Here is a 23,384-nt window from a genome sequence, read left to right on the forward strand (position 1 = left end):
CAGAGACTGTCTGAGACACAATGGCATGCTATTTTCAAGAGAAATAGGGTTCCCCGAGCACTGTGCGGGGGACTGAGAGGCGATGAAGGTGGTGTTGCGAGTGTTTGCCTTAAGACTAGTTACTGGGTCAGACAGCAACTAGAACAAGATATTCAAAAACGTGAACAGGTCTTAAAGGAGATGGAGAATTGACTGTCTACTCACTCGGGGGATCTGCTAGATTGGAAAGACACACGTTCAGAGCTCCTTAATGGTTGGTGCCACCTTGAAAAATTCACCTTTACGACTTACCGACAAAGGCTGCACACCGAGGCTGATAAAATGTGTGCAATGCTTGCTCACTTGGTCACTTGGTCAGACAGGAGAAAACCCAGGCACCCATCCTTACCCTAAATACTGCTACGGGCTCTCCAGTTTATATCCAGCGAGCCATAAATTGTGTTTTCCAAGTACAATGAATAAGGTGAATGAAGGTCAGAATAGCGCTCCCTCTACCTCCATGGATGATTTCCTGCATAAAGCCGATCTCCCCAAACTTTCTCCTGAAGATAGCAGGGCCCTAGATGAACCCATAACTCAGGAAGAAATTCTTGTGGTTATCTTTTCGTTAAAGACAGCTCAGCTCCCCGGACAGACAGTCTCTCAGTTGAATTTTACCGCAAATACACAGAGCTGATGGTGGATAAACTCTTAGAAGAAGCCTTAATCCTTATGATCCACAGGTCCACAGATCCACAGATCCAAGGACACTGCTTCCGCTTCCACCTATTGCCCCATTTCTCTTTCAAATATTGATGTCAAACTCCTCAGTACTGTCCTCGCTCATAGATTGCACCCCCCACCTCCCGTTTTTAGTACATGTGGATAAGTCAGGGTTTATTCCTAAACATAATACCCTACATAATTTGAGAAGGCCTGCACATGTTTATCATACTACAATGCGTAGAGCTGAGAAGCTTGCAATTGCCTGTTTAGATATTGAACAGGCATTCGATTCACTAAACTAGACTTACCTCTGGCATGTTCTGCAACCTATTGGACTAGGACCCAATTATATATAATGGTTACAACTACTGTCTACAGCCCCTAGTGCAGAGGTCCGTACCGGAGGTGAGACATCAGAAATGTTTGAGTGGGCAGGGGCAACAGACAGGGTTGCCTCCTCTCCCTCCTTTTATTTGCCCTTGCGATTGAACCCTTGGCAGAGATCATGAATTCTTGGGGGACAACAATTGGGAGAACCATGCATGTTGTCTCCGTTTATGCAGATGATACCCTGATTTATGTCAGTAATCCAAGTTTAGCAGACCCTATTCCTATGCAAGTAATGGATGAATTTGGAGCCATCTCAGACCTCCGGGCCTCCGGGTAATTCAAGTCCAGATTATATCCTCTGGGATCTCTTGTAGGCATCGACCGGGAAGACCTAACGGAAATTCTATGGGAGCTCCGTGATCTCCGGTACCTGGGTACTTATGTTGCTCCCAGTGAGACAGACTTTTTAGACCTTAACATTGAGAGTCCGAGAATCGGTTTGTTTCTGGAAGGACCTACCACTCTTGATGATGGGGAAAACTGCACTGTTGAAAATGATACTACTCCCACGCTGTTTATATGGCTCACAGGGAACTTTCAAAAAGAATCCCTGGTGATATTTCTAAACATGTGACACACTTATGGTTGTGGTGTTGTGGGTGAATGGGCGGAAGCGGGTCACTCTGACTATCCCTTAAAAGGTCATGGCCGGCAGGAGGAAAGAGGCTTCAAATCTGGTTTCCTGAGAGGCTAGATTACTGGATGGCAGTTGTGCGGCGCTTTCACTCTCTGCCTTGCTGATGGATGGTTCCAGGGTCCCCCGAATACCTTATATAGTATGACACGTGACTCAGCTCTGGGAGGAGGCCATGAAGAGGGTACTCCAAAGAGCCCCATTCCATCCAGAGCTTAGCATCGGGATATTGAAGCCCTTCTGTAAATTAGCAGACCATATGTCGCTCCAGAGATGAAGGGAGGGGTGCTTCTTCACACTGGGTGATCTTTATACAGAGAACTGCTTCATAGCATGTGTAGAAGTGGTGGAGTCTTTTGCACTGGGACCAGGGCAATATCTACAGTACCAGAAGCTCTCAGCTGCAGAACAAGATATTTAGCCGACATTCCCAGAGGCCCCAAACCAATCCATGGTCCTTGCCAATCTATTAGACATGGTGGGTGGCTGATATTTGATGTCTCATCTTTGTAAAGCACTACATGCATATTTCCCCCATCTGCCTCTTGCAGTGCAGGCCTGTGGGATCAGGTGATCCCAGACCATCTGACTCCACAGGACTAGGAGCACTTTCATGACAGAGTATATATGAGCACCACCAACACACAGTTTACTTTAACAAATTATAACTTTATACAGCAAACATATATTTCACCAGTAACTTTAAGCAGAATCCAAACTTCACGCTCAGACAGATGTCCAAAATGTTGGGCATCCAAGGCAGACTTTATACACATAGCCTGGATGTGTTCAGAGGTCACCTCATTCTAGCAACAGGTCCTTACAAATCTGAACAGGGCATCAGGTTGGGTGCTCCCACTAGAACCTAAACAAACATTATTGGGCCTTATTCCTACTCCCCCTAAGAAAAGACTCAGCAAGAGGTTTGTGCTGCTGGGCTTAACATTGGTGAAAAGACAGACAGCAATATGAATGTTGGGTCCCAACCCTCCTGCATACTTGGAATGGGCCGGAGATATGGTGGAGTAGGCAACTGCTGAAGGAATCCATATGAAACACACCTGAATGGATGAAAAGCTAGAAGATGATTTAAGAGGTTGGAAAGCAATGCTTACGGATCTAACAACAACTCCATCTCAAGATGGAAAGATATAAAGGTTAAGTATAAAGATTGTACAACCTGTTACACAATAATCCCTGTCCTGAACAAAACAATGTCACTTAATACGTGCTACACTCTATACCGAGTGTAATGTCTATACAGGAGCCATTACGTACAGTAGGAGGAACAGTTACAATGTTAAGTTGATTCAACTGCTAAATTAGCAATTTAGGTATCACTGCGAATATATTGTTGTAAGATTCACTGTTTATACATGAAAACAATACAATGTTATTAACACTTGGCAAAAACAAATTCACTTCAATGTGCATTCCAACAAAAAGAAATTAGAAGACTATGGGCCTCATTACGAGTTTGGCGGTCCTCAGATCGCCAAACTCGCGGTGGCAGTCGGACCATCACAATCCTGGTGTTCTGACTGCCAGATTATGATCCTGGTGGTCGGACTGCCAGGAGACAAGTGCCACCAGCAGGATCAGGGATCCCAATGGGTTGTTGGTGGTCAAAGTCGTGGTCAGCCACCGCAGTGGCGAGTTCGGAACAGCCATGCTGATCACAACTTTCCTTTCCGTCAGCCTTTTCTTGGCGGGGGTTCCCCTCTCCCCACCATGAAAAGGCTGGCGGAAAGGCAGAGTTGGGAGCCACAGGGGTGCTCCTTCACTGCCTGCGATGATATTATGGGTAGTGCAGAATAGCAGACAGTGCGCATCCTGAGCGTGTTGAGGATGCATTTGTGTGACGGCATTGTCAGTACTGTTGCACTGTTTTCACCGGGCTTACCAGCGAGAATGTCATAATATGACACTTATGCTGGTCAGCCAGGTGGAAGCATCATAATATGGCGGTGGTGAGGCTGCCAGCTTGATGGCCAACTCACCACCCCTGTATTGGAGTTCGGGTGGTCAGACCACCGAACTCATAATCATCCCCTTAATCTTAACTCAGGCAAACCAAGTGCAATTTTATGCTATCCTAGATATGCAAGCTCTACTTCAGAACTAATAGTAGCATTCCTTCAGCCTACATACATCAAATGCACTATTCTCAATCTCATATTTTCCAGTGTTTCTGCCCATTCTAACGGATTGAAGCAAAAAAAAACAGATGATGGACAGAATGCTGAACAATGAAACATTCACCCCCAGTCACAAAGATCTGGGTTTAATCCATTATATTTTGCTCACCATGCCACCCCAGTTTGGACCCACCCATATGCAAATCAGTCTTGATCCTGTTCCACATGGGAACAATAAAGGACTCAGGCACTTACAACCAAATCTACTGTCTTTGCAAATGCATGTTATATATTGTAGGGGCATTGTATTTACATTATCTTCATATAAAGATGTTTACTCCCTCATCATCTAAATATTTCTGCCTAACTCCTTCTGATGCAAAGATGGTCTGTGTTTTAACATTTAAAATAAGTATTATGTAACAAAAAAAGCATTTATTCACTCCATAAATTGATGACTATGAATCGTCAGAGAAAGCATGTTCACATAAATGAATCCATATTTCATTAAATATTTTTCTGCCGTTTGCTTTGGCACCTGTGTGCAGTATTTGTGTGGCACCACAACTCAGCTATAATAAGTTAAGGAAGGTACGAGTCGTCTAATATTACATGTACTGATATGGGGAAACTATGATCAGAAAATTATAAAAACATAACAGTACTCCTGCAGAAGAAGGGTATTACCTTCACAAATCACACCTGCATCTTCTGAATGGTCACAGGGAGGGTTGACGTTTTCTTCATGCTGGCATTGTCCCAGATCATTTTCTGTCCCTGAACATTCTACATCCTTCATTAAAATTGGAGTTGATTCTGAACCTGAGCCAAACATGGCAGATGCAGACGCTAGCTTAGCTGCCCCGCAGCCTATCTGGCGGCATACGATCTGTGCATCTTTAATGTCCCAGCCGTCGTCACACACGTTTCCCCAGCGTCCATCCTTGTTCACCTCCACCCGACCGGAACAGGAAGTGGATCCGTCAGTCAGCCTCACCTGAAACTCTGTAAAATTAAGAAATAAATGAACATCATACCAGGAACTTTCAAATGGCAAGCCCAACTCATGCAGCCCCGCGTTGTACAGTCCTTGCTTGTTCCTTCCTCTCTCTAAATGTGGTGTCGCAAACGGGCATAATCGCATAATTTTCTGCAGTTTCCCATAACAAGAGTTACAAAATTACCAAAATCACTCAGAATACTCCCCCATTATTAAAATTTCATACACGACTACCTTATTACTTGAGGTGGACTATAATCTACCCAAACTAATAACCCACCTTCTCACATAAGGGCACCAAAGTATTTCTCTGCACGAGTTTCAGTCCATTCCAATCATACTATGTTGTGGAGTATCTCAAGTTTCTGTGACCTCCCTATTATAGCCTTGTAGCCCTCTGTAGCAGGCTGTACCGGCCATTAAAGGCCTGCTCCAGTGTTAAAGGCCCCACATGAAGGTGAGGGCCTTTAACAAGGGAGCAGGCCTTTAAAGGCTGGTATAGCCCAGCTACGGAAGACTATAAGGCTATTAGGAAATTCTACTCCTAGAGGACAGAGCGTTCTAAATAATAAAGGCGTCATGTAGCCTGAGGGGGTTGAAATCTCTGCGGGCTCCATGAGGTCTTTGTTCACAGCTGTTGCTATGAACATTAGAATATTGAGACAACAGGCTTTTACCAGCCACTAGAAGCCCAGATCTACTCTATTGTCTCCAATGGAGGGCTGAACATTCCAGTGCTCTAATATTCTTTAATTTTCATTTTCACCCCTTAACTTTCCTACTTAAAAAAAAATTGGCATGATATATCACAACTATTAATATGATGCACAGATCATTCTATTAATGTTGCTGGCTTGCCCTGGCATGATCTTCAGGCTTTACCCAAACTTATGATGGCCAATAGCAGATAAACAAGAACTATTTTGCTATCATCCTCCTAATTTTTGCTGGTTTTTATTTTGTTGTCCTAAGGACTATGTTCACTTTAACACTGCTAATCAGTGCTTGTTTTCTCTGCTTATAACATAGTATCATTGGCTATACACAATTGGCATATTTAATTTACTTATACATCCCTAATAAAGTGCACTGAATGTGCCCACGGCCTGTAAATTCAATGATATTAGTGGCCCTGCAGCACCGATTGTGCCAGCCACTCAAACAGCCCTTTAAACATGTCTCAGGCCTGCCATTGCAGAGCCCGTGTGTGCAGTTTTACCTTGGAATGTTGATATAGCAAAATAAACATTTTTCCTGACCCAACCCTTCCTTTTTTCTTTGGAAAAACATTTTATTGGCTTTACAACACAGGAGCAAGAAAATGCACCAGATAATATTAGTGATATAGTACCATGGTTATACATCAACCTTCCCTGAATCCATCTGAGCTTCATAACACACCAGCCGCCAAAGCCATGTACAACAGTATAATAGTACATACTCCTTTTGTTCAGGTTGCCATGTGGGTGGCATCCCCTCCTGGCATTTTTAATCTCCCATTGGGTGCCCATGGCTCGTCGGTACACGGCTCTAGCTGTATCCCCCTATAGTCCACCCAATCCTTCTTAATCCTGAAATGTTTCTTGGAGCAGCCTGTAGATAGATACATTGGACATTCCAGCCCCATACAGTGGTCCTTACATGTGGCCTATACCTCCACCAGCGGGCCCCAGTTGCCTTCCAGGCTCTAGGTATGTCCCAATTGGCTGCCACCAATCCCAGCCATAGAAGTGCCCTCTGGTATCGTGTCCTCCCCCCCACCCCAGTTGTCTGTAATATGAAGGAGAATGAGTTTGTGGTCTCGGTGAATGGCCCAACCCAGCACCCTCTCAAGACGACCCAGCACTCCCTCCCAGAAGCGGACCATTTCCGAGCAATGCCAAAATGTATGTGGTAGGTTGTCCTGTGGGATGTCACGCCGCAGGCAATTCTCAGCAGTGGTGAGCCCCATGCGGTGCAAGCAGGTTCTGCTCAGATAAATCCTGTAGAGTATCTTTAGCTATATCAAATGAAATTGTAAGGCTATGTTAGCCTCCTGTGGGGCCTCTACTGCCTCCCTCCAATCTTCATCTTCCCCAACTCCCCTTCCCACAACCTTCTAAACCCATCCATCGGATCCGGGAGATTGTGCATCAGCATTTTGTATATGTCAGATAGTTTATAATCTGTGAGATTTGTAAGGAGGATCTTAGCCTCCTTTGGGGAGAACTCAGGGATGTTCTCCATCAACGAATTGGGAAAAAGGGCATGAAATAGCTGCAAATACTGGAAAATGTAGTACTGTGCAAGTCATACTCTTCTTCCAAGTCCTGAAAGGACTTCAGCATTCCCACATGGAGTACATCTCCCAGCTTAGAAATGCCTATGATACCTCAATCGGAAAATCCTCTAGGGGACGCAACTTGTGGGAGATGAACCCCTAGACACAACAGGGTCTCCGGAGTGAGAGAGCACAAGGGCAGGGTGCAGTGTATTTAAAATGTTGGACATTTACCTTTAAGTTTTGCATGTACTGGTAGTGAAAAACACTTGAATTTATGTTTTACCACTGCAAGGCCTATCTCTCCAATAGGATATCACTGGAGTAACCTAATGACATTTTATAAGTGTAATTTGCAAATGAGAAGAGATAATTGCTTCATGTGTGGTGTCTCTGGAATCCTGATGTAGGATCCTAACTTATGTTTAAGTCATATTTTAAAACAATGTTCTAAAAATTGAACTTTTAGAAAGTTGGCATTTTCCTGCCTTAGCCATTTGATGCTTGCAGCCTGTTTGTGGTCATATGACTGGATGTAGTTGCAATTAGGCTTTGTGTACTCCTTTTATACAGCAACCTATAATGACCTGCTGCCTGTTGCTCTTTTGCCTAGGGAAGCAGGATTGGGCCTACAACTTCATCTTTAACCCAGGTCCCCAGAGTGGCTCACAAGGCTAGTCTGCTGGCCTCCTGATCTGAGTATCGAAGACAAAAAAGACTCCACAACGAGCTCCTGGACGTAGCTGCAGCAAGGTTCTGACCTCCAAGTGGTGCCTCTTAGGTTGTTGACCCTTCGTGGGGCTCAGAGGCTCTTTAAATCAAGCTTTTGGGCTCTTTGCACACACGTAGGGGCCCATTCGCACCAGAACCTCCACACAACTCACACTGAATTTTAACACGTGCTTCCACCAGCCAGTCCCTTTGCACAGAGGGGCAAGCATCAATCACCCCCAGGAACCACCACTGCAAAGCTCCAGCCTGTCCATCTGCGACACACAGCCTGCTCCTAGTGCCACGCCGACAACCACTGGCAACGTTCTCCATGGTCCCTCTCCAACCCTCGCCAACATGAACGGGACTCTTAACACAAAACTTGAGAAAGTAAACCTTCAGCTGCACTAATGTGGGACTGTATTCTACCCAAGCTCTTTCACAGTTGAGTTGAAATTTTGATTTTACTCTGGTCCAGCTGAGGTTGGCGCTTTATGCTTTTAGGCACTGCAATGCAGTTTATTCTTTAAAAATTCACAACTCTGTTTCTCCTTATTGGATTTTTGTTATTTTGTGTCTTGTTTTACCTATTAAATTCAACTTTATTTTTCTAATCTGGTGTGGGATCTATTTTGTGTTGGTTTTTTTACAGTTTTACTGTTTGAACTGTTGCACAATACCAGAGGGGAGCACAGGTTATTTTGGGGGTTGCATGTGCCTTGCTCTGACTAGGATTGTGGTTGCTGCTTGACCAGTGCTCACACCCCACCATTTAACCAACAGACGGACATTATAGTGCTAGTACAACTCAAGAGTGTTCAGGTACAAAAATAACTGAACTTTCGTCCCAGCATTAAAAGCGACACACAACATAGCTGTGTTCATAGATTTAGAAATATTCATAAATTCCAGAAAAATAGTGTGAAAAGGTAGACTTTTTTTTCATTGGCAGCCTATGATAAGTGGACTTCCATCTCTTTCCCAATAGAATATAGGAAATTGAACCTCAGTATGATCTTGAATGACTTAGAATATTTTCTTGCACATATGGCACCCAATATATGCTTTGAAGAAGCTGAAACATTTGGAAAACCTGCTTGTCCATTTGCCTTCAAAGACATTGCATTGAGACCTCATTACACATGTTTTAAATGAATTAGGATGAGTCCCACTCATAAAACAATGGAGTTAAAAAATCCTTGTATATGGTGCACACATCTTCCATGGTATTTGACACCACCCCTGAACTACAAACGTCAAAAACATTAATTATTGAGAATAAATCCACCCTAGCGCTCCCATTCTTTGTTCTTTCCTTCCATTACCTCTTTTTGCCTTTAATGGTTCTTTCTGTGAAATGTTGGCTGTCTAATTGCAGTGTGACCTTTATGGCGGCCAATTTGATGTGCAATGCTGGTCTGAGTAGGTGATTAAATAAAGAAGTCTTGTTGGTACATACCTGCAAATTGTGGTGTGTTACTTTAGTTGGTGATCAGGAACTGGATGAAGTGACTGTTCACCATAATTTCCTCAGATCGGACTGCAATAGCCAAAACAACCCTAACGAGCTCTGAAGTGAAGTGGATAAGTTATTCAATGAGCAAGTTCTAAGAGAACACATTGAAGTCTCCAGATGAGCTCCTCCCCTTGAGGCATGTACTTCAACTTCTCAACACCTGTTCAGGTACGGCAGAGTTTTGAGCTTTGCCATCCAACATTTGTTCAACACCATCTGCACAATTTAGGACTATACATAACGACACTGCTATTGTCTCAAGTGAAAATATTTCAGTCTACTTTTTCTATGGGAGACCATTGTGGACGGTGAAGTTGTATGTGGTTATTCTAAACAAGCAAGATCATAAATACTGGGCACCAACCCTCATTCAACATTGTGTGTGATTCACAACAGTTTTGTGCACTTTCTTGACTTCATTAAAAGCCATTTCAGCTAAACAGCACTGCTGTGCCACATATTCTGCAGGAAGTCACACATATCTACATCACATCTGCTTTTCCCCAGACAGGTGCTTTATCTGTTTGATATATTGCTCCAGTGTAATTCCCAACTCATTAGACCTTGTTGATTTGTGTAACAGTTCATAATTCCTTTCACTTCCATTCTGCCCTACCATGCAATTTGGTCCACCCAAAAATGTTTATAACATAAAGGTGAACCACCTAATGAACCTACTGAGAGTGGCATATGCCTCAAAGACATTAAACGACACTGACAGGCAATATTCTGGGATTGAACACTAATTTGTGGCATGTGTGTGGGCAGTCAACTATTTTAGACATTTTGGGGGTTATTCTAACTTTGGAGGAGTGTTAATCCGTCCCAAAAGTGACGGTAAAGTGACGGATATACCACCAGCCGTATTACGAGTTCCATAGGATATAATGGACTCGTAATACGGCTGGTGGTAAATCCGTCACTTTTCCGTCACTTTTGGGATGGATTAACACCTCCTCCAAAGTTAGAATAACCCCCTTTATGTTTTTTCTCTTCATACTGATCACAAGCCTCTCACCCAGATTTTGTCCCCCACAGGAGATTTGTGCAGCAATGTCTGAGCAGCCAAGCTCAAAACTCCAAAAGTATAATTTCTATGTTCGTTGGGTATACAAGGATGTACCGACCAAACCGCTGAGCATTTATTCAGACTGCCTCAGGTGAATTTTAAGTCCAAAAGTTTTATGGACGATGAGATGGAAGTAGTTGAGTGTCTCAGTCATTTGTGTGCTAAAAGTAGAGAAGGAGTGAATGAGGACAAATGGCTGTAGAACGAGAAATATGTCATATTACTGCAAGTCCATAAATATGTATGCAAAGGATGGACTGATATTAAAAATCGAAAAGGCCCTCCTATTTTTTCGCAGGTATCACATGAACTTAGGGCACTAGGAACGCTGTACCCACAGTGGCAGTCAGACCGCCGCACTCCTGGCAGTCCGACCGGCAAATTACAACCCTGACAGTTTAACAGGCAGGGGACCTCTGCCACAGCCAGGATCATGGATCCCAGCAGGGTAGTGGCAGTTGGAGAAGTGGTCAGCCACATCTGTGCTGATCACGAAGCTCCTTTCTGCCAGCCTTTTCATGGCGGGGTCCCCACCATGAAAAGGCTGGTGGACAGGCAGTGCTGAGGGCTCCCCCTAGCCCAGGACCCTTGGAAATCGCACTGTCTGCTACAACAGACAGTACGCATTCCCAGGGTGCATGGGGGTCCATCAGCATTGCCCTCGGCTCCATGAGGAGCTGAGGCCAATGGTGCCACACTGTTTCCATTGGGCTGATGGGCGGAAACCTCCAAATACAGAGGTTTCCACCAGTCAGCCCACTGGAAACACTGTAATTGGGCCAGGGGAGAACACAAGCTCTGCAGCGGTCTCCTCCCCACAGGGCTGGGGGGCCAACGGTCAGCCCACCAGTATCGAAAATGAGACCCCTTAGTGTTTTTGGAGAGTGTGTGTTTCACAATGTCAAGTAAAGTGTATTCCCCAGATAGTGTGAGAGATAATCTTATGAAATAAGGGCACCAAGGGCACCTCGACATGTCATGTTTGAAAAACTTGTTGATCAGCCATTTTTAATGGCCAGGTATGGGTATCCAGGCTAAATGTCATGTGAGAAATTGTGTCACTTGTTTATCATCTGACAATTCATGTAAAACTAGTGTTCCTCCAGTGTACAATGTTCCATGGCTCACCACACTGTGGCAAAAGTTTGGGGACATGTAGTTTTAATAGATTTTGACTCTAAGTGGCCAGAAGTAATGTTTTCAGGAATATATCTGCTAAAATAGTCATTGAATTTCTTATTGACATTTTCAGTCAGAAAAGATTCCCTTGGTACCTTGCGACTTATAATGAGGTACAGTTTGTGTCATCCGAAATGACAGAATTTCTTAACATGCACAAGATAAAGCATCTTAAAACAGAACTGTCTGACACCTAATGTAATAGTATGGTTGAGTGATCCAATAGGTTTTTCAAAAACAGTGTGCACATGGCTCTAATTGAAGGTGTCCCCTTTGAGGTAGCCATCAGAAACACAATCCGGATACACAGAGGGTCTTATTTACAAGCCCCTTGCGCCACTGGTGCATCACTTTTTCCCCACATAAAAAGTGACACACAGGAAGTGCAAGGGGCTTGTAAACAGGCCCCAGAATTTCTACAAATTGAGTTAAAGGCAAATCTCCTTTCTTCCTTTTGAGCTGTAGGAAACCTATGTCATCCATTTACCCTTGGTGGCTCAAAGCCAATTATCATCCGTCATGCTTTATAAACACGAAGAAGAGGTCTGAACTAATTTTAAGGACAGTACAGCATCACCAGTAAAAATCCAAGGTGAGATATGACATACACCACAAGGTGGTAGATCCCAGATTTTGTCTGTATTGCCTAACAAAGAAGGGAAGTAGTAAGTATTATAAGCCCATGAAAGTTGTAAAAGGTAATAAGAGAAGTGTCATATCCCAAGATGGTAAACAATGCAATCTGAAAAGGGTATCCCAGGTTAACAACAACTTATTCCAGCAGATTGAGAGCATATTTATGGGCAAAGAGTCTAGCGAAGAATCAGTTATTTTATTACCTGAGTTTAAGGGTTCTTCAGGCCTGGAAAGACTTCTGTGACACCATGTGAACACTCTTCTTCCTCCAACTCTGCTGTTGTGAACCTCAGTAGGAAGGAGACAGACAATTTGCTTGCAGAGATCCCACTGTGCCATCTACAGAACAATCTGAAATACCCATGGCATGTGCTATAAGAGACAGCGGCTGATCGTGTGAAATTTGCACACCAGGTAAGACTTCCATCATAGAAGGTTGTCCAAAATTACTGATTTATATGTTGATGAAAGTGGATGTGTTGTATAACTTGCATGTGTTATCACACATTTTGAAATGTTTTGCCTTATGATCCAATATTGTCATCAGTGCCAAGTTGCTCTTCCATGCCTTTTTTCTCTTTCTTTTCTCTTTCGCTCCCCATCTTTGTTCCTTTCTTTCCTTCTCCCTCTTTTCCTTTATTAGCTCCTTCTGTGGAAAGTTGGTGGTGTAACTACCATGTAACTATTACGGCAGCCATTTGATGTGCAATGCCAATCTCAGAAGGAGATTAAATAAAGAAGTATTGTTTCCACTTACCTGCAAATTGTGTTACTTTAATAACATACATATCTTAACAGAGAAACAGAACATCAGCCATTCTTATAATGTGGGTAGAATGTGTCTTCTGCCTGACAATGAGCTAGTAAAAGAAATTCAGACATACCAAAATGTATACCAATGTTTATTGACCAGCAAGGTTGACTGTCCTATTTATCAGTCATGCCAGTATAATTTCTGAGCTAGTAGAAACTCACAGCTCATCTTTATAAATTGGGAAGCAAGTAAATACCAATTCTCGAATTTCTATTTCATAGGTGAAATCTGTGGTGTTTCGCTAAAATATATATTAAAAAATATTTAGACACAAAAATAAGTACAAAATATTGTGATGTCAAGAAAAAAGAAGGTGAGAAAATGTTTTTTGAAAGACTTTTCTATCCCTTTTTTAAATATAGATGCACATAATATTGTTTTTTTCATGTACATAGTTCAGGTTTATACGTTTTTAGTGTTGTCAGTTATTATTTTCATGTTAAGTGTGTTTATCATTTAGTGTGGTTTTGTTTTTTTATTTGCTAATATATTTGTAGGGGAATCTGGCAGGAAGGTTTTACATTTTGTTTGATTGATTAAATATTGTTCCTTCTTTTAATTTTTAAATTAGATAATTAATGATGTAATCATTATTTTATGTACTTAATAGATTATTTTAAAAATAAGGTAACACTTTTTGTTGGTTAATTAGTTAACTAGATGATAGATTGTATTACTTTTTTAGATAATTTAGGTGTACATTAATTACATAACGTTTAAGGGTTTCTATAAAATAATTAATTTTATAGTGATATTATTTTCTAAACTAATGTGTATGTGTTTTTTTTTTAGAATTTTAATTAGTTTTTGTGTTTGCAGGAATTTTTAGGGGAATAGGGTGGTAAGTATTTGTAATCTTTTGTTTATAAATATATATTTTAATAATATAATTTCATGTGTAATTTTGTATGTTCCTTTTCTCAGGTTTTAAAATTTCTAATTTAAATATTGTTGTAAATCTTTTTTATGTGCATGGAAATATATCTTATATTTTTTTATTTTATGTATGTATGTATTTCATTTTGTAATAATTTAGGGTAAGGAAAATTAAATCTAAGCTTGCTATAGTTTAACATTGTCATCACTGTTGGTTACACTGTAGTGGAAATAGTAGTTCTGACCGCTCCAAAATCTAACACTTTCCCTACAGTTGCACTTGGATGCCTAGACTGCCACTTGCCTGTGGCTTCCAGTTCCTGCTTGATGCAGATCGATCCAGTGACACCACAGGAGTCTGGGTTTTCCTGACAGGGTTTTCCCGACTGAGTTCTCCCACTTACCGTTCTTCCCAGCAGCAGAAGCCCCACCGACCCCAGGACCTACTTAATGCAGGCCGCAGCATGACCACATCAGTAATAACCTGGATACCTAGCCTGGCACCTGCCTGTGGCCCCTAGTTCCTGCTTATTCCAGACTGATCCAGTGACACCGCAGCTGCCTGGGTATTGCTGCCAGAGTTTTCCCGACTGGGTTTCCCCACTGACTGTTCTTCCCAACAACAGATGCCCCGTCCAACTCAGGACCTGCTTAATGCAGGCTGCAGCACGACTGCACTCAGTGGGTGTGCAGCTTCCATACCTAAAACGCACCAAAGGCAAGCCCGTCTTCGCCTGCCTGCAGCTGGACCACATCCAGTGATATGACCCCTGGTCCTCCATTCCTCCAAAGACACACCATCGCCAAGCTCTACACTCTTGACCCCGCATGCTGCAACAAACACTGCCACTGCACTGCCCACTCTCCATGTGACAACCTTTCAAATGCACCCACCTCCACTTTACCTGCCACAGCACACACACCAGCCCACTGACAAGCCCCACCCTGAACGCACCACAGACACCACCTGAACAAAAACACCATCCTGCACCTGCCCTTCATAACACATGTTCACTATGCAAGCATTCCACTGAATTATGGGACCTCATCGCCACCCACACACCCAACATAGTCTTCATCACCAAGACCTGGCTCAACCCCACATTTGGCCCAGACATTGCCACAGTGATCTCAGATAGATGTAAACTCACTCACCAGGACTGCACCAACAAGCCGTAAAGAGAAACAGCCATCATCCACAAAGAGACCATACAGTGCACCACCACCCCCATGAAACATTTCAACTTGGATCTCCAAACGGATGACAACACAACCATCAGAGGCACCCTCACATACCGACCCCCAGGCCCACACTCCAGTTTCTGCAAAACCATTGCAGACTTAATTGCGCCCTTATACTTAGACTCCAAGGACTACATCTTCCTCAGTGACCAAAATTTCCACATCGGCAACCCCAAAAACAACAACACTGCACACCTCCTCAACAGTGTGAGCAGCCTTGGATTGACCCAGATCATCCACACCCCTCAATATACCACAGGACACACACTGGACCATATTTTCACCACCAGCAACCAGCTCAAATGCAGTCTTGTAAAGAGCTCACATGGATTGATTCCATCATCCACTTCAGCATCCCCAGCCCCCTCACCTCCGCCCCCAAGATGACCAGTGCCCCTCACCAGAGGTGGAACAAAATCTCAGACACCAGCTGGGTGGACACCCTCAACACCTTCATCCTCGCTAACTCCACCAACCTCGAACAGCGAGTGAAAAATGTCAACACCTCAATCACCAATTGTGCCATCAGCATCATCTCCATCAGGAGCAACATCCAGAGAAAATCCTCCAAAAAGGCCAGCTGGTACACCCAAGAACTCAAAACAGTGCAACGAGACAGCAAACAACTGGAGAGGAGATGGCGCACAAGTAAGGACACCTTTGACAGAGCACCATCTTCAACCTTGGAAACCAAAAGATCGGCCAGGAACTCACCAGCATGGTCAACACCTCTATCATCTATCACCACCGCAACATTTCCTGATGCCTGGAAACATGCTGAAGTCAGACCACTACTCACAAAACCCTCTGCCGACCCCAGCAAACCCAAAGACCTCCGGCCAATCTCCCTGCTCCCTTCCTCAGCAAAGGTACAGGAAAAGATCATCAACAAGCAACTCGTGACATACCTGGAGCAGAACCTCTCAATCAGGCTTCTGTAGCCATCACAGCACCGAAACTAACCTGATTGCAGCCACCAATGACATTCAAATTCTCCTCAACTGAGGAGAAACAGCAACTTTGATTCTACTCGACCTCTTCGCAGCCTCTGACACCGTATCCCACCACATGCTGATGAAAAGTCTCCACCACATCGGCATCCAAGGGGACATGCTCAGATGGACCACCACCTTCCTTACGGGAAGAGCCCAGAGAATCCACCTCTCACCTTTCACCTCTGAACCTAAGGAGATCACCTGTGGTGTCCCCCAGGGCTCGTTCCTCAGTCCCACACTCTTCAACACATATATGACACCGCTGGACAACATCACCAGATCCCATGGTCTTTATTTCCTATGCAGATGACACCCAACTCACACTCTCACTCACGGACGACCCCTCCACCATCAGAACCAACTTCCACAGATGCATGACAAGCATCGCTGACTGAATGAAGAAGAGCTGCCTGCAGCTGAACCTTTGCTCACTCCCTTGTTAGCTTGGTATGAGCAGTCAGGTTTATCTCAGACGCAATGTGTAAAGTAGTTGTACACATACACACACAGTAACACAGTGAAAACACTACAAGAGTACTCCACACAAGTTTAGAAAAATAGGCACTATTTATCTGAATAAAACAAGACCAAAACGTCAAAAATGCTACATACACAGGCAAAGAAACCAATTTTCTAAAATTAAACTTCAGTATAGCGCTTAGAAACAAAATAGCTCCAACTGGGACTATCACAACATCGTTGACAACACTTTGACGCCATTTGCAAGGGAGTGTGGGTCGGTCATGGAGTTGCATGGATCCACACGCACAGTATCTTTGAAAACAATGAAAGAAGATGTTGCACGGAGTCGGTGGATTCTGAGGTGTGAGCCGGGACAGCATCAGTTCCTTACTGCTACTGGTTTGAAGAGGCAGCGGTTCCTTAAGGTTGCACGGGAGGTGATACGGCATCGGTGGCGAGAAGTCAGTCCTTCACGATCAAGCGGGGTCGATGAATCCAGTAGGTCCATTCGTGCGGTGTGGACGTTGCGGTGTCTCTATCACACCATGGGGCTACAGGTGCTGCTGCTAAGTGAAAGTCAGGTTTCCCTGGACATTGGGGACACTGCACTCAGGACTCATGCTGTGGCAGGACTTCAGAGTTGCTGTGACAGTGTCAGGCCTATGACATGAGTTGAAGTCGTTGCACACAGTAGGGACCATGGCTCCTGGTGCAGACAGCAGCATGAAGTTAGACAGTGGTGTCAATTCTGAAGTCGCTCTGGAGTCATTACACTTGGTATCTACTTGGTTTCACCAGAACTCACTTTCAAGGGCCCAGTGGCTGGATTTGGTACCACTTGGCAAGTCAGGACACTCAGCAAGAAAGTCCAGGTGCTGGTAGATAAAGTATTTGATGTCCTTGAGACTTCTAACAGGAGGCAAGCTCCGTTCAAGCCCTGGGAGAACCTTGGAAAGCAGGATGTGGAAAGCAAAGTCCAGTCCTTTGAATCCCAGGGCAGAAGCAGCAACAGCAGGCCAGTACAGCAAAGCAACAGGCAGAGTGGCAGATCCTCCACAAGCATCCTGTTCTTCTCCCTGGCAGACTGTCCTCAGTCCAGAAGTGTTCTGAAGATGTGGGGTCAACAGTCCAATACTTATACTCATTTCTGTCTTTAAAGTAGGAAACCTTCAAAGGAAAGTCTTTGTGGTGCACAAGACCCTACCTCTCCCTGTCCTGGCCCCAGACCCACTCCAGGGGTTTGGAGGCTGCTTTGTGTAAGGACAGACAGAGTCCAATTCAGGTGCAAGTGTCTGCTCCTCCCTCCACTCTTGTCCAGGAAAACCCATCAGGGTATGCAGGACACACCCCAGCCCCATTTGTGTGACTATCTAGAGTAAATTCACAAACAGCTCACCTGTCAGAATAACCCAGATGTGTATTCATCAGCCAGGCAAAGGCACACAATGGTTGAGCAAGAAAATGCAATTTTTCTAAAAGTATCATTTTCAAACTTACAATCTAAAAACCAACGTTACAAAAAGATGTATTTTAAAAGTGTTCAGAGACCCCAAACTTCAAATCTCCATCTGCTCCCAATGGGAAACTGCACTTAAAAGATATTTCAAGGCAACCCCTATGTTATACTATTGGAGAGATAGGCCTTGCCATAGTGAAAACTGAATTTAGCAGAATTTCACTATTAGGACATGTACAACACATCAGTGTATGTACTACCTTTCAAATGCACTGCTCATTGGGTTGCCTTGTGCCTTCCTTAGGGGGGGCCTGCATGTAGTAAAAGGGATGTTTGAGCCTGGCAAGTGGGCACTCTTGCCAGGTCAAGCTAGCAGTACACAACTGCATTCACAGACACTGCAGTGGCAGTTTTGAGATACTTTTACAGGGCTACTGCTAAGAGTGGCACAATCAGTGCTGCAGGCTCACTAGTACCGTTTGATTTACAGGCCCTGGACACACATAGTGCACTTTAATAGGGACTTACTAGTGAACCAAATCTGTCAATCATTATAAGTTACAATATTTTAGTCTATTTTATATTAGCAGTATTTTAATGTCAATATATACTGAAGTTAATTGAATATAAAGGAGTTAAAATCCAAGATAGTTACATATTTTTTGATAATATTGTATCTGATGTTTTTTTTGGTGATCGTTTTGGTTTTACATACAAAGTATGTAAAGTTGATATTTGTGTCCTTGATTTTTTGGGAGGTATTTTTGTCACTAATATTTTTTTAGAGATATTTCAATGATTAAGCCTTGGTATTTACTTCAGAGTCTTAATTTTGAATGTGAAGATGAGGCTAACATGCAGAATCATTTTTTTACTCACAGAGGCCCTCATTTTAACCTCAGCAGTCTTTTTGCAAGACCGCTGAGGTATCCCCGTGCTGAAGACCGCCAGCGTAGGCAGTTTTCTGCACAGCGTATTATGACTGCTGGCAGCCCTCCGTCCTTTTTCGGACAGAGAGCCGCCAGCAGCCATACTGGAAGTCAGCGGGGAAGTGGAGGCTGCTCCACCTCCACCGCCACGTCATCAGAACGCCGCACACCGAATCACGTCCCATGATTCGGTGTGATGGTGTTCTGGTGACGGTGAACTGGCAGCGTAGCAGCCCCCATGGATCCCGTTCCCTCCTGAAGGATCACCGGACCAGGTAAGGTGATCGTCCGTTAGGGGAGAGGGGTGAGGGGGTGTTGTGTGTTGTGTGAGTGCATGGGGATGTGCGTGTGAGTGTGTAGAGGGGGTGTGTGAGTGCGTGTATGCATGCGGGGGGTGTTGTGTGTTTTGAAAATGTGTGCGTGTCTGTCTGTTTGTATGTCTGTGAGTATATGTGCATGTATGTCTGTGAGTATGTGTGCGTGTATGTCTGTGTGTGTGTCAGTTGGAATGTCTGTTTGTATGTGTGTGGGTATGTGTAGTTGTAGTGTATGTGTGCATGTGGGGGTGTGTGTGTCGATGTTGGGGAGTGGGGAGGAGGGTCCTGCCACCTTTGAGGGTGGCAGGGGGGTTGGGGTGTGGGGGGAGGACTCGGGTGGGGGAGGGGGTGGGGGAGACCCCTATAAGTGCCAGGGAAGGAATTCCCTGGCACTGATAGTGCCTATCGCCTTGGATTTCGTGCGGTACAGAACCCCACGAAATCCATGGCGTATGCAGGGTCGTGATACCGCCGGCGGTGTAGTGACAGCTGCTGGTCTGGAGACCGGAGTCTCCAGCCCAGCGGTTGTTACCACCCTGGCGGTCGGAGTGGAGAAGTGGCCGTTTAGCATGGCGGTCACCGCCATGCTTGTAATGCCATTTTTTTTCTGCCGGCCTGTTGGCAGGGTTGTAATGAGGACCTGAGTTCCCTATGTTGTATTATATTCTGCAGGACTTTTCCCCCAATAGATTTCGGCAAGTTTGATCTGCCATAATGTATCAGAGGAAAAAGCAGAGATGTGATAATTATTAAACAATTTGTAATTCCAGTACAGAAACCTGTGCAAATTCTTGTTGGTAAAGGAACATCATTTTTTAGACATATTTTCCACTACACAACACCACACAATTTTTCACAAAATGTAAAATACCAAATACTAGGCCATTAATCAAAACTTAAGTATATGATTTGTTTTTTTAGGAAAGTACTCCATATTTTTGGAAATATTAGATTTCCACTCAAGTTCACTTTTGAGTACTCCATAAAAAAAAATAAAAAAATTTTACAAACTGCATAACACATTTTTCCAATAAATCCAAAGTGCCAGTAGTAGCTGGTAAATCACAGTCCCTGTGCTTGGTGAATGAAAGGACATCTTTGGTAAACCTTTTATTTGCTTTTTGGCTACATACTTTGACTTCAGTGGAATGTTTATAGAAAATGGAAATAGGTGCTATTTTTAATGGGGAACATCCACCTTACTCATGCACTACCATATTAAAGGATTAAGGCTTGCCATATAATGGCAAAGGATCCTTTATTTTTAGGTCTGGCGTTAGCCAAGACCTTTTGGTCTATATGTTTATTTTCTCATGAAGGTGGTTTTAGCCACCTATCTTCATCCATTTGTCTGTTTCTATATCATTCACATTTTGCTTCTGACTACTACAGCGTACATGAGGCAATGTGTCAGCCTACTTCACCCACTGGTTAACTTCACTTTGAGTGACTGAATTTTGCTCTTACACAATGAGCACATCTGCAGGCAAGTAATTCTGTTCAATGCCAGTGATTTTGTTTTTACTTTTTTCCTGTTGCCTTTGTGTTTCGAGCCTGAGGTGAAAGCAGGAACTTTCTACCAAAGAAGAGTATGTCAAATGTATTTTCTTCTCTCTTCCTTCATCTTTTCCTTTCGTTTTTCTTTCTTTCTTTCCTTCTTTCTTTCATTTCTTTCCTTTCGTTTTTCTTTCTTTTCTTCTGTCTTCCCATCTTACCTTCTTTCCTTCTTCCTTTCATCTGTTCTTCTTCCCTTCCTTTCTTCTTTTCTTGTTTATTTCCATCATTCCTTCCTTCTTTCCATATTTCTTGGCTTTTTTGCTTCATCCTTTATTTCTTCCTTTCCTTCCTTCTTTCCTTCTTTCTTGTATTTTTTCCTTCTTTTCGCCTTTCTTTCTGTAGCCTTCTTTCTTGCCTTTCCTTTGTCCTCTTTCCTTCCTTCAGTCTTCTTTCCTTTCTTTTTTCTTTACTTCTTTTTGTCTTTCCCTACTTTTTCTTTTTGTTTTCTTCTTTCTCTTAATCTTTTGTTCTTTCTATATATTTATCATTCATTGCGTTTTCTTTATTCTTACTTTGTTTCTGTTTTTTCTTTCTTTCTTACCTTTCTTTTTTCCTTCTTATGTTTCTTTTTTTCTTTATTTCTTTATTTTCTTTCTTTCTTGCCTTTCTTTTTCTCTTCTTTTGTTCCTCTCTTTTTCTTTATTTTCTTTCTTTCTTTTTATCCCTTTTGTTTCTTTATTCTTTCTTTATTCCTTTATTTTCTTTCTTTCTTTCCTTTTCCCTTCTTTTGTACCCTTCTTTTATATTTATTTCTTTATTTTTGTGTGTCTTGCCTTCATTTTTCTTTCTCTTTCTTCCTTTCTTTCCCTCGTTCTATCTTTTTCGTTACGACCCATATTATTTACTTAACTATGGTTGTTATGCAATGGTCCACTAAACAAATGTACTGACTTTGCATGAAATCTTAACATCGAGTTAAACTTGATATGCAGATGGCAGGGCATCCATGAGGCGGGGCCAGAAACCTCTCAGCCACCTACAATGATATGGTAATTTGAAGGAGACGTAATAGACCAAAGACAAGAAGTTGACCCTGTCCTCACCTTCGCCTTTGCCATAAAGACAGCAATTTAACAAAATAAGAGAGAACGAACATACCAAAGCCACCAATCCTCTGTATGAGGCTCTGCCAGTCATTTCAGCACCTCAAAACAATGAAGTAGCCCGATCGGACCAAGCTGTTAACTTCATGTACCTTCAATCCAGCCAAACCTCTGCTGTGAAACTAAACTAAGTGAAGTAACTGAGACCACTGCGAAACTATCCAGAAACGGTTAAGCAAAGACAGAGAAGGCTATAACTCTGCGACCATGTCATACCCTATGTCGACTGGTTGTTGTAGAAATGGAAACAGCAGTTGAAAATGCCAGAAGCCCCTTAATTTCCGAGAGAAATAGGAAATTGCCCTAGCCTTAGAGACCAAAAGCCTAGGAAAAGTGCCATGTTTGGAACGCGTTGGTATATGTATTTGAACTGCCCAGAAGATAACCTCTAGTTTGGAAGAATCGTCATAATTTTCAGAAACGTCGTACAGATAAAGGTACCCCATTTCTAGCACATTCCAACACGCTAACAGCAAAGAGTAGTTGAAGGCAAGCAGCTTTGTAATATGTTTTCGTCTGTGAGGTAAACAATTTAGCTTCAAGATTTATTGCCTCCCTGTTTTATTTCCATATTTTATCTCTGTGGTAATTGGTGCTGAGAAAAGTTAAATGACAGATTCATTGCTCAAAGGCACAGAAACATTTTCACTTCATGCACCAATATGTCCACGAGCAGGGGGCAAACAAAAAGAAAACTCACTGAAATATTAAATAACAAATTAGCAGCAGCCATTGGATTGCTAGGTGGTAGTACGCAATGAGGAAGAGATGTACAGACTTTAGTATTGTCAGGTACATTTTGGAGGGCAAGCTAACTGGGACACTCAAGATATGTGCGCAACTGGGAGTTGAGCTGAGAGCTGGAGGGGCAGCCACAGCTGAAAGTAGGAGACAAGAGCTGTGATCCATACCTGATGAGGTCGATCCCAACCAGGAGGCTGAAAAACAAATGAGCAACATTGAAAGCTCAAATAGATTGTCGAAGAAGAGAAAAATATGGTAATGAAGCAATGATAGATAATGGCCATTCAAAAATATTTAATATGGGTTTTCGAAACGAAAAAGCATCGCACACAAACCATTTACTACTGTTGTGTTCAGTGTCCTCAGATGATGTTCTTGGTCGTCCACTCAAATGGATATCTGCTTGTGTCTCTAACACATAACTTTTACACACTTGCTAACAATCTTGCTAGAGAGGCGATGGGCTGAATGGACACATACCCTAAAGTTACTAGTCCTTCTTGCAAGCATGGACCCTCTAGGAGAGAACCCCATCACAGTGGTAGGGAAGGGCGCGGGTAGTGCTCGTCCCCAGGTCTTACCCAAGCCCAGTGATGTATAAACAGAAGATTTTCTAAATCAGGGCTCTCCACCCTAGTGGTGTTTTAGACT

General features: G+C 43.2%; 1 protein-coding gene across 2 annotated transcripts in view; it reads right to left on the reverse strand.

Moving 5' to 3' along the window:
* CD5L (CD5 molecule like) overlaps positions 1-23,384 on the reverse strand; it is a 237,494-nt gene that overhangs the window by 213,606 nt on the left and 504 nt on the right. For both annotated transcript variants that reach the window (XM_069200525.1, XM_069200526.1), the window contains exons 2-3: positions 22,901-22,927; positions 4,555-4,872 (exon numbers count right to left, since the gene is read on the reverse strand). In XM_069200525.1, coding sequence (XP_069056626.1) covers positions 4,555-4,872; positions 22,901-22,927 — 345 coding nt within the window. The remainder of the gene's footprint in view (positions 1-4,554; positions 4,873-22,900; positions 22,928-23,384) is intronic.

Source organism: Pleurodeles waltl, chromosome 7 (genome assembly GCF_031143425.1).
Source record: "Pleurodeles waltl isolate 20211129_DDA chromosome 7, aPleWal1.hap1.20221129, whole genome shotgun sequence".
NCBI lineage: Eukaryota > Metazoa > Chordata > Amphibia > Caudata > Salamandridae > Pleurodeles > Pleurodeles waltl.